Source organism: Neofelis nebulosa, chromosome 4, assembly GCF_028018385.1.
Source record: "Neofelis nebulosa isolate mNeoNeb1 chromosome 4, mNeoNeb1.pri, whole genome shotgun sequence".
Taxonomy (NCBI): domain Eukaryota; kingdom Metazoa; phylum Chordata; class Mammalia; order Carnivora; family Felidae; genus Neofelis; species Neofelis nebulosa.
This window is the reverse complement of record NC_080785.1, coordinates 109,744,770-109,757,352: the sequence shown is the minus strand read 5'-3', so window position 1 is coordinate 109,757,352 and position 12,583 is coordinate 109,744,770. Positions and strand designations below refer to the sequence as shown.

At 47.3% G+C, this 12,583-nt stretch overlaps 1 protein-coding gene across 12 annotated transcripts in view; it reads right to left on the bottom strand.

Annotated features, from left to right (window-relative positions):
• The window catches only part of SLC41A3 (solute carrier family 41 member 3), a 130,601-nt gene that overhangs the window by 79,231 nt on the left and 38,787 nt on the right, over positions 1–12,583 (bottom strand). For 9 of the 12 annotated variants that reach the window (XR_009260659.1, XR_009260658.1, XM_058725728.1 and 6 more), the window contains exon 3: positions 5,491–5,598. The exons of 2 other annotated variants lie outside the window; for them this stretch is intronic. Coding sequence is in view for 8 of the 10 variants with exons in the window: in XM_058725728.1 (XP_058581711.1) it covers positions 5,491–5,598 (108 nt within the window). In the remaining 2 variants the exon portion in view is untranslated. Of the gene's footprint in view, positions 1–5,490; positions 5,599–6,503; positions 7,075–12,583 lie in introns of those variants that run through there. One more of the 12 variants, XM_058725736.1, reaches the window with a different exon arrangement.

The window sequence follows — 12,583 nt, the reverse complement described above, 5'->3', positions numbered from 1 at the left end:
GGTCCAGCTGGGGCCACCACCAGGGTTTGGTGCAGGGACTTGCAGGGCCCAGAGGCTGGCTGCTTGCACAAGTCCGCTGTCTTGGCACCTGCCCATGCCTCCAGCCGCCACCAGGCCCCTCGCAGGGTCGCCACAAGAGGAGCTCATCCCTCAGGAATGCATCAGGCAACCTGTCCTATGCCCACCTCATCACCAAGTCCATCAAGAGCTCAGGGTGGAAGCAGCTCATGCTGTCGCAGATCTAAGAGGAGATGGTCAAGTATGTGCCATACTTCAAGGGTAAGAGTGACAGCAACAGCTCGGCGGGCTGGAAGAATTCAATTTGCTTTAATCTGGCCCTACACACCAAGTCCATTCGTGTGCAGAATTAAGGAACCGGAAAAAGTTCTTGGTGGATGCTCAATCCAGAGGGAGGTAGGAGTGGAAAATCCCCCTAGAGAAGAGCTGCGTCTCTGGACAACAGTAAATTTGCTAAGAGCCAGGGCTGAGCTGTTAAGAGAAAAAGTGTCTCTACAGTCTGGTCAGGAGAGTGCCTGGGACAGCCCTGGCTCTCACAGCAGTGATGGCTTTGATAACTGGCATGCATTTCACCCTCCAACTAGCTCAAATGCTAGTACTATTAGTGGGAGACTTTATCCCATTATGACAGAACAGGATGATCTTAGAGATGGGGATGTGCATTCTATGGTGTACCCACTATCTGCTGCAAAGATGGCTTCTGCTCCACCCAGTCTGTCTGAGATAAGTAATCCTGAAAATATGGAAAACCTTTTGGATAATCTCAACCTTGTCTCATCACCAATGCCACTAACTGTTTCAACTCAGTCTTCACCTGGGACCATGATGCAACAGACACCATGCTTACTCATATGTACTACCAAACACCAGTCTGAATTCACCCAGCCCCAACTCCCAAAAATATACACACGGCCAGTCTAGCAGGAGTCCTTTTCCCCACATGCCTATGTAAACACTTCAGGACAACAAATTGAGCTATGGAGGTATGAATCATTGTAACTGTGCACCGGGACTCTTGAAGGAGTTGCTTACTTACTCTCCTCCCCATCAGGACATTATGACAGTAGTTGATCCTGGGATCACCCAACCCAACAGCCAGGTCCTTGGTCACAATATGTTAATGGGCCCTAATTTGGTCATGTCAACCTATGGTAGTCAGGCATCTCATAACAAAATGATGAACCCCAGCTCCCACACCCACCCCGGACATACCCAGCCAACATCTGCAGTTAATGGGGGTGCCTTGCCCCATGCGGTCAGCACCATGCTCCACACCTCAGGAATGAACCGCCGCCAGTGAAGACAGCTTTACAAGTGCTGCTATCACACACCACGCAGATGAAAGCCCTGGGGGCCTACTCCTCAGTGAGCAGCTGCAATGACCATGGCAGGATGGGCCTTCTCAACCAGGGTAGGCTCCCAAGTGACTTGGATGGCATGTTGATTCACATGGAGTCCATCATTTGGAACAACCTCATGGACGGTGATATATTAGATTTTGACGCTGACAATGTGTTGCCCAACCAAAGCTTCCCACACAGCGTTAAGACGATGACACATAGCTGGGTATCAGGCTAACAGTGAGTTAGTGAACAGGCTACAGTTTAAAGGACTTCAGATTGTCTGACAACAGGAATGGAGAGAAGTAGTCCAAAGATGTCCTTCACCCCTCATTTTCCTTTTCTTGATTAAAAAAAAAAAGGGGGTGGAAAGCAATTTTTTTTTTTTCCTTTCGTCAGACTTGGCAGCGAAGACACTTTTCCTGTACAGGATGTTTGCCTGATGTTTGCAGGTTATGTGCCACTGTAGGTAAGGACTGTGTCATTGGAAATTTCATTACAATGAAGTGCCAAACTCATTACACCATATAACTGCAGAAAAGACATGCAGATACTGGTGTGCTTTCAAGTTTTCTACATAAGCAGTAGCTACAGAACTATGTGTGTTTTGTTGTTGTTGTTGTCATTGTTGTTTTAAATATCCATTAGGTCAAAGGAAAGTTTTGTAATACTGTGATGGTCTCATGTCTTTGATAAGTTAAACTTTTGTTTGTACCACCTGTGTTCTGCTGACCAGATGAACCACAGAGAACCAAGCTCTCCATCCTGTGCCTCCATGGAACAGCTTTGGGCCTGTTCACAAGGCCACCCAATTTACATGAGAACCAATAGCCCATTATCATTCTGCTGAATTAATGGATTTGTCAAACACATTTGGGAAAAACATAGATTAAAGGCCAGCCTTGTACAGGTCTTTTCTAATTTTTTGGTTTGTTATTTGCAAATTTGTACAAACATTTAAATGATTCTAATTTCCAGATAAATGACTTTTGACATCATTGGGACTTGAGATCATTTTTGAAATAGATATTGAACGGTAATGTTTTCTTAAAACTACAGTCTACTTTGTTACATAGGCTGATTGTAAATTTGTGGAATCCCAGATATTTGAGGCAACATCCATAATTTTCATTTTGTATATCTAACTGGATTAGTACCAATTTTATATGTGTTTAACTGGCTTGTACACTTTGGGATGTTACCTGGTACTGTTTCTGACTAATCTTAAAATCCTTGTAATTAGTACTTGCATACTCAACATTTCTGGCTCTGTTCTGGCAGGAGAGTGATGGTTAGTTATGGACACTTTGTGTTTAATCTTTAGGAGAACTTAGTAAGCTTTTATGTATGTATTTTAAAGAAATTCCATCTGCTCCTATTATCCTGTGAACTAAGTGCACCGCAAAGCATTAAGTCTTCTGATAGATGCTTCTATGCTATGTTGTTTCAGTGACTCCTGAGGGGCCTTGTGATGTTTATAGACCAGAAAGGGAGACCTGAGGCTAAAACCATGCTCCTCTCTCAAACTGGGAGTTTTGAGCAACTTAACCTTTTGGAATTGAGCTTCAGGAAATGTTTTCCCTCATATTTCTGTGCTCTTATTTTGGTCTAGGTGGAGGCTGGCTTGGTAGCTCTGCCTTGCAGGATTACGTTCAGACTCACAGTACTCTGCCTTGCAGGATTACGTTCAGACTCACACTTCATTCCTCTCTGCCTTCTGTCCTGCAGATTACTTAGCACACTGGAAATTTAGGTGGAAGGAGGAAAATTTTAAATAGGACTTTAGTGATTTGCAGAATGCTTTGTGTCCCTGAGTGCAGATGGCTACCAAAGTGATTAGAGCTTGTTTACAAACTGGGGCAATGAATTGGAAAGCCAACAAACCAGCTGTAAGTTGTATGTTTGAATTTACTGTAAATGCTCTTATTGTAAGTTAAGAATTGGAGAATTTCCTTAGCCTTTAGCAACCTCAACTATAATTCTTCATCATTATGTTTTAATATTATGCAGTTACCTATAACTGACAGACCAGGTTAATTGGCTTTGCATCCATCACTATTTTCAACTCTTGTGGAATGCCCTAAGTCAGCACAGTAAAAGAAGCAGGTGCACAAAAATGTTCCTCTTGCCTTCTTGAGAAGGCTCTGATTCCTTTCTGTGTATTTAGCCCAGATCACACTTGCTTTGTCTTGCATGTGAATTGCAGATCTGTTGGCTTGGTCTTTCCTATATGTTTAACAAGAACACAAGGGTTCCTGAAAGATTTCCTATAGAAGGCCAGCTCTATTGTAAGCTTCCCACTGTGAATTCTATTGTCTTCAAAATTCATTAAACAGCCACCTGTCCAACCATCTTCGCTGCTAGCCACTCCAAAATATGTCTGGTTTTGGAAACCCTAGTTCCTCTAAGCAGTGCCTTCTGCATATGTAATAGCACTTGTTGGTGCCAGAGTGCTTGGGTTCTCATCTCTGTTACTGTGTCCCGCTTCTTTCTTCCTCCTGTGCCATCACACAGTGAGCCTCAGAGCCCCTGTTTGTTCACTAAAGAGGCAACTCCAGCTGAAATCACTCTTAAAATCTTATTACAACCTAGAGTAACTTTTCAAAAGATGTTTCTTTTTCCTGAGTCTGTGTATCTTTTTTTTTTCCTGCAAATTTTTCTTTGTGTTGAAATTCTAACATGGACCTTGGGTATCTCTCTGGGGTACAGTGAAGTCCAGTGAAAGCCATCTTGTCTGTTTTGAAAACAAATATTATGTAACCTCTGGTAATTCTTTTTCTGTATTAATATGGACGTTCTTGAGTAATTAGGGTATTCATTATCGTACATGATTGCTTTGTGAAATGTGCAAATGAGATCACCTATGCAGCCTTGTTTATTTCCTCTGGTTTCTAGTGTTATTAAAAGCACATTCTATTGTAAATAAGTAAATAAATAAAATTAAAAAATAAAATCAATGGTTTGAAAGATACCTCTTTTCCAACTGTATTTTGTAAATGATTATTTCTAGTGTGTACACAGAAATACACTTCTGTACTTCCTACCTTCTGGAGGCCAGGAGTCTGAAATGCATCTTATGGGGCAAAAATCAAGGTGTCCACATGGCCTTACTCCCTCAGAAAGCTCGAGGGAGGGATCTGTTTCTTCATCTTCTCCAGCAGGTAAAGCCACATTTCCTGGCTATTCCTCCAACTTCAAACCCAGTGGCATAGCATCTTCTCTGACTTGACTTCCCTCACATGGCCTTTGCTTCTGAAACGTCCCTGTCCGCCCCTTCCTAGAGAGCCTTGTGATGACACTGGGCCCATGTGGATAATCCAGGATCATCTCCCGTGTCAAGGCCCTTCACTTCATCCCACCAGCAAAGACCCTGTCCACATAAGAAACTATGCACAGGTCCCACGGATTAGGATGTGGCTCTTTGGGGGCCACTGTCCGGCTAGCCACCCCTCACCCACTCTCCAGGCAGGCCCCACCTCTTTCCCTCACTATTCCAATTACATCACTCTTCTTTCAGTTTCCTGACTACAACATACCTACTCTTGCCATCAGCCTTGTTCACATCCTGAACGTGAAATGGGTTTCACAGAAGGGGAAAGAGCATTCTGCATAATAGAAGGAAAAGAACTGCAATTCCCAGGATAGCTAGGAGGGGTAGAATGAGTGACAGCCCGAGGGACAGAGTGAGTTAGGGAGTCCTGAGAAGACCCCTCTGCTGACGGGGCATTTCAGAGCCATCATAGAAAAGAAAATCCTCTAACAGAGATGGATGATGTGGTGACAAAAATCCTGTTTCATTTCTAAAACCCTTCAGTAAGGCTGCATTGCTCATTACAGCTTCTGTGTGAATGTGTGGAGCCAGGCTCTGGGACACAGCAGGTTATAGGAGAAACCAAGGGCACACGGGGCTGAACCTGGCCCTCACCAGAAGTCCAGTTGTGCTGTGGAACAACAGATAGCAGGCTATGAGGAGTCACCAGGTGGAGCATCATGACAGAACAAAACCTCTTGACACCTGTCTTTTCGGAGAGGCAAACCCACCTGTCTAACAAGGCTATGAGGAGAAACTGGGAGGTGCCCATGTGTCCGTCCCTGGGAGGCAGGTGGCCCAGATGCTCAACTATCTACTTACAGCAGTGGAGAGTCGTGATGCCAGCGTCATTTCCAGGTTCCCCTTCAGGCCCACCAGGGGTGGCACCAACGTCAATAGGTCTTTAACCTCCATAAACACAGGCCAGTGCTGGTGGGGAAAGAGTAAGATCAATCCAAACACACATATTGGCACATCTTCGAAATTTCTTGAGAGAAGTTGTGGCAACTTCAGCAGCTAGGAAAACTGGAGTCCAGACTGTGTCCGAGCCTGAATGGCGGGATCCAGCCTGCAAACACGACATACCCAGGGTGGCCCATGTGTCTGTAGCAACAGGAACAAGTCACCAGTTTCAAAACTGGGAGATTTCTCATGAATGGGAGAGCTGGTGAGAACATCTGGGACAAAGGAGTGACACAGATTTCCCGGTGACCCAGAGTATCATGTGGGGACACTGGATTTGTCAAAACAGACAGAATGTAGCTCTATCCAGGTCTCTATCAAAGGTAAAAGATTAAAAAAAGTATGAAAGGGGGGCACCTGGGTCTTTTAGTCAGTTGAGCGTCTGACTTCGGCTCAGGTCATGATCTCACAGTTTGTGAGTTTGAGCCCCACATCGGGCTCTGTGCTGACAGCTCAGAGCCTGGACCCTGCTTTGGATTCTGTGTCTCCCTCTCTCTCTGCCCCTGCCCCACTTGTGTTCTCTCTCTCTCTCTCAAAAATAACTTCTTTGTGAGGTGAAAATTATTCCCACCAATTTATATGCAATTAGATTGCTTATCCCCAACCTACCCCCATCAATTTTCAATACCTCATCTGATTCTATTGACTTAATTTACTTCTCAGTCCCCTATAGATTTCTGTGATCCCTACGCTAAGAGCTCCTCCGGGTTTTAGAATTCTAGACCTAAAACAACACTCCTACTGTGTCAGCTAGGAGATAGGAGCCCTGGGTCTGGGCCCTGTTGCCTGAGACTGAAGATATGGTGGGGGGGGAGGAGAATAGGGGTAGAGCCCAGAAGAGTCCTCTAAAGCAGCCCAACAAAACATCTTACAGGGTCTGGAGTGAAAGGGTCAGGCGTCCTTCATGTCCTCAGAGAGAGGAAGAGCACTCATGGCTGCTGGTTCCCTCTTTTTTTTTTACCTCATTGGCAAAGCTGGGAAATTCAGAATCCAATCCCAGCTCTGATGGAGCTATGAGTCTACCCTTCTCTGAAAGTTCAGAAGAAAACCATGTCACCAGGCAAGAAGGTGCTCCCACTGTCTGTCAGCGGCCTCCAGTGGCTCCCAGGCTTCCAGAAGCATTTGGCCCCTATGCAGCTATCTCACCAGTGTGCCACAGCATGCATGGAACGGAAGTCCCTAGCCCAGTTCCTGGCACAGGCACCCCTCCCTGGGCTCCAGCCTCCCCTGAGGCCGGCATCCTCTACCCCAAGCCTCCTCTGGCCTCCCACCTCAGCCTGCTCCCAAGCACCTTCATTTTCGCTGACACACAAGACCAAGTCCCCACCAACTCAAGTGTAAAAATAAATCCCCTCTCTCTGCATCCCATCACAGAAGCTTGCCCTTGTCTTCCTCAGCACCACTGAACTTAGTGAGTCTTGTTCTCACCCTCTCAGATGCTATGCTAGCTGCTGTCCCTCCCCACCCCATAGCAATGCCCTTTCCTTGGGCTCTTCTAACCTCCATTCCTCACTCCTTGGCTCTCTGAGCTATGGACCTCCCCTACCCCCAGTCCCAGCTGGTGTTAAGCTCCAATTGTGTGACAGGCACACCTCTCACTCCATGTCACACCTGTGAACTCACAACCACATTCCCCCAGTCCGAAACTGACCTCTGCTTATTCCATGTTGACCTCCATTGAGGGCTCCTCTTCCTGCTCCTGACCTCTTTTTCTTAATATTATTTAATTTAAAGAATTTTATTTCCTTTCTCCAGATAGGCAGGCTGCAAAGCTAGAAATTTTACCAAGGTCTAACAATAATTCTTGATTCTTCCAAATGGACACAGGCTTTTCAACTCTGGACCGTCCTTGGGTTACGTAATAGCTTTATGGAACTGATGCTCAAGAAAACAGTCCATCGTTTTCAAGAGGCCTGTCCTCTAACTCCACAGTTGAGAAACTCCCTGTTACAGAACAGACAGCGCCAAGCCAAGGGTAAGGTTAGGCTGGCATCAAACCACTTACTGCTCTGCGGCACTCATGGTTCCTGACCCATCCATTCCAAGTCTGCTTTCTGCCAACAGTGGCTCCCAGAGGTCAGGAGACCAAAGGCTGTAGATCTCCTAACCTATTAATCCTGAGTCCTTCATGCTTCATCTTCGTTCTCCTTCCCTGCCATTTCCTCTCCCTCCCAAGGCTTGAGTCACCTTCTACTGCACACCCTACATGACCTCACCCACAGCCATCTCCATCCTCCCTACATTAACAAGTGGCCCTAAGGGGGTGAAGGGCAGGAGGAGAGCCTTTGCATCAGTCATGTGGGTGTGGGCTGGGACACAATGATGGCCACAGAGACTTGAGAAGTCACATCTAGACACATCAGGCACCATATAACCACCAGGGGTCTATTATGGGACAAAGTCAACTAACAGGGAAGACTAAAGCAGAAAAGCAGTAGGACCCTGGATCCTCGCTGACACTGTTAATCCAGGGAACTAACAAGTACTAGAGCAGTCTGATCTGTAGCCTTCTTTATAGGAATCCTAAATGACTCTAGTCACTTGGAGTTAGGGTTTTCTGACTAAGACATTGTGCTCTGTGCTGGTGATGCTCGACATCTCTGGCTCAGATCTGTCTTCTGAGCACCACACCTGCCTACCCAACTGCTGACTGAATCCTGACATCCCATGGGCCCTTCAAAATCAGGATTCCAGACTTGACCTTCCTTGCCCAGACCCTTTGCCCTGCCCACTGTGGCTCCAGGCATTCTTGCTCTTCCAGCAGGGACTTAAGTAACCCCTTGTGTTCCCTGACAGCCTGGCATCCAAGTCATGGTAACTGTCTTAATTTCCACCACCACTGCCCTCTCTGGCAATGCTTCAAATAAATCTTATGAGGGGCACTGGGGAGATCAAAATCAGTTAGAGTTAGTAATGGTTCTTGCACTCGCGGGGCTCTGATACAGCCACAGCTTCCCAGCTCTTCCCTGTGGCCTTCACCCTGCTGCCACAGTTCAGTTCTGTTACAGTTATGACCCTGTCACTCAGCCCCTTGGCCAGTTCTGATCCTGGGCATACACCCAATAGATCTGTCCCCTCAAAACATACAAGAAATAGACAGGAATGTCTATGGTAGTATCATGCTTCAAAAACATCCAAAACTAATGCCCAGTATTAGAAGGCAGAAGACTGGTTTAGGTGGGGCAGAGGATGGAGGAGCCCACTCGGGGCTGAAAATGCTCTTGACCTGGATGGGGATCACACAGGCGCATTTATCCTGAGATGGTCATTCAAACTGTACACATAACACGTATAATTTTCAACACATCCATGATATACTTCAATAAAATACATATTTATTTTAAAATAACGAGGACAAAAATCAACAACCCCTCTGTACTCAGCATACAACTTGAGCAGAGCAGACAGCCCTTCTCACGGGCTGTTCCTGCACCCCACCCCCATGACCATGGCCAATTGCTGTTCCTCACTCCTTGCAAATGCCCACTCATTTGTCTGTATCTCTGCACACACGGATCCCTTTGCTTGGACTGTCTGCTCTCTCTCACATCATCCCAGAAACTATTATATTATCCTGTAAGGTCCAACTCCGACTGTCCTACTAACTGCAGATTCTTTGACTCCTCTGGGAAAAATGAACTGTTCCCTCTTTCTTCACAGGCAAATGTCTGCTCACTGCTCTACTCCCTTAACACTGGCTCGTGGGATGAAGCACCTGCCTCACCCCCTAAGCTACAAAAGCCAGGGAGGCAGAGACAGGTCTGTTTCTGCTCACCATTGCACTCCTGGGGCCTGAGAGCAGCTAACACAGAATTCAACAAGATATGCTGAATGAATAAACGAGGAACCAGATGAATGAATGAATTCATCTATCCTACTCTGTGCTCAGCTACCAGCTGCTCAAAAGCAGACACCCTGTCTGATTCATCTCTGATTCAGTGAAGAAAGACTACATACACTCTAACAATTACAACTGCTGTCACTGTCTCTGGTGCCCACGGGTCTACATAAACCCCCAAGAAGGCCTGAAAGGATACACATGACATGATAATAGAAGCTTCCTCCAGGGATGAGATTGAGGGCTGAAATACTTATTTTATAAAAAAGAGAAACATGGGCTCCTGGGTGGCTCGGTTGGATCAGCATCCAACTTTGGCGACTTCAAGCCCTGCATTGGGCTCGCTGATACCAGCTTGGAGCCTGCTTGGGGTCCTCTTTCGCCTTCTCTCTCTGTGCCTGCACCCCCACCGCCACACTCAAAAATAAACATTAAAAAAAGAGAAAGGGAGAGAAACATTTATATATACCTTACTTGTGTATCTGAAAAATAATTTTTTGAAAAAAAAAAACTGAACTGATACTCTGGCCCCTTACTGGGCCCCAATCCCTGGACCCAACTATAGACTGACCCCAAACCCCATTAACAGAGAGACTCCTGACCCCAAATCTACAGTAGGTAAAATTATCACCTAACCAGTACTCTTGGGGCCAGCCCACTATGCCAGAGACAGCCACGAGGTGCCCCTGCCAGGAGGTTATCCCTGCTGCAGGCTCATGGGGCTATGAGGCCCCAGAATGTGGCAGCCTGGGTATAGTGGGAGCCAGGCCACCCTCCTATGTTATGGAATTTCCCCCTGGAACAGTGTTGACAAGGCCACATCCTGCACCACTGAGCGGGGGTGACCAGGGAGGTGGTGGTGCACGTGCAGGAGCCACGAAAACCTGAGTGCCCTTGACCTGGGAGTCACTGCACATTTGCAAACTGGAGAGAAAGAATGAGCTGTGTCTTCCAGGGCTGTTTTCTGTTCCTCCCAAAAGCTGGGCCTCCCAAAGCTGGATGGCTCAAGGCCTGGATTTGCAAAGTTGCCCAAGTATGGTCTGGGCCTGCTTCCCAAGACATCCCCTTTTCTTCATGCTAGACTCCCAGATGGAGACTTAACACAGAGGTCAGGAAACGGCCCTCCAGTTGGACTTCCTCCTGGACTGGCCTCCTGTGTCACCCCTGCTGATGGTCGGGTACAATCCCGAGCCCTTCTTCCCCTGACATCCCATCCAATCTTCCAGACTCTGCTGAGATCCCCCAACTGACTGATATATAACCTCTCAGGCTGCAGCAACTGAAGGACATGCACTGTGGTGTAGGGGCTCAAAACCATGTTCCATGAAGTGGCCATGGAAGGTCAAAACAGAGACACAGGGCAGAGTCTTTCTCTGGAGAAGGGTCTTAGGAAGGGGGTGAGAGACTATTAGAGCAGCCCAAGGGGTGAAGCTCTGAGGTGAGAGAGACGGGGATCTAGGTTGCAAGCCCAAATGAATGCTTTCTAACAGCAAGTTGGCCAGTACACAAAGGGCTGCCCTAGCCCCAGGAGGGGTGAGTGTCCCATCCACTTAAGTCTGAAGGCAGAGTCATCAAGAGCCTCATCCAGAGACCAGGGGACAGGGTGGGTGTTGATAACCCTTCTTCAACTCACACACAGATGCACAAAGAATGCTGAACTGTCATCAGGAAGGAGATGCTTTGTGGAACTGAGGAAGGCACTGCACTAGCTGCAATGTCCCCATGGGCTGCAAAACTAAATTTAAATTTAATTTCACTGATTAAAAAGCACATTACAGGGGCATCTGGGTGGCTCAGTCGGTTGAGCATCTAACTCTTGATTTTGGCTCAGGTCATGATCCAGAGTCATGGGATCGAGCCACACATTTGGCACTGTGCTCACAGCAAAGAGCCTGCTTAGGATTCTCTCTCCCTCTCTCTGCCCCTCCCTCCCTCACTCACGTACACACATGCACACACTCTTTTAAAAAATATATAATAAAAGCACGTTACATAGCAAGATCCCATATATTTATGTTTACACATTCTTGATAGACACACACCACGATGTGGATGGACATTATGGGCACCCTTCCTTCTTCACTTGTGCATATTTGCTAATTTTTCTATCACACACTAACTCTATAAAAATGTTTAGGTAGACAGAGCAAACCCTCAATGATTCAAACAGCATTACGTGAACCAACCCCAGGGCATAAAGAGACCAGGAGAAGTGAATGCCAGAGTGTGTGCTCGTTTAAGGGCCTCCCCACAATGCTTCTAATCAACAGAGACCACCACATCCCCACACTCGTCTGGACCCCAGCCCGGGATCTGGACCTTGTCCCCTCACTGAAGAGCCCCACAAAGATTCTGGGGACTGGAGGGAACCAGTGCCCATCACCCTTGGAGTCACAACACGAAGCACACTGGGTGTCTCACCCTCACAACCCAGTGAGGTCGGTGCATTCATTAGCCCCATCTGTAGATGGGGAAACTGATACGGGGGAAGCTAATGAATTCCCTCAAGTAGTAAGTGAATGGCAGAGGATTTGAACCCCTCCAGGCCCTGCCTGATGAATCTGGAAGGAAAATGGTTTGAGCTAACGTGGTTAGTGTGGGCTGACCTTGGAGAGGGTCGTCAGAAGCTTCTTGGAATTTCAGACACAAGGCCCCCTGGAGGATCCTCCTGCTGGCACCACTGAGCCCGGGAATCCTGGGCTGCACCCCGACTCAGGGCCTCTGGTGTCCCCTGGCCTATCATATCTGTGATGCCTAGGGAGCCTGGTTTCCCACCCCCCTCCCCCCAGGCCCCCAAATGCCTGGTACGCACTTGGATAGTGTTCATCACCAGGCCGGCTGTCAACATGCCCAAGCCTGAGAGTAGAATGGGCACCATGATCTGGCACATGATAGAGAAGACGGTCTCAGGGAAGACCCCATGGGGGGACTGGGTGAGTTCACAGCTGAAGCCTCGCAACTTCTTGTCCTAGAAGCAAAACTACAGGTTCAGCTGGGTGACCACCATGATCAGGCTGCCAACCACGTTCACAGGAGCAAGACGTCCACTTGTGTCCTCTGTCTTCCTCCTGCACCAGGATATGCTTCCAAAGATGTGCACATAGGGAACACTGC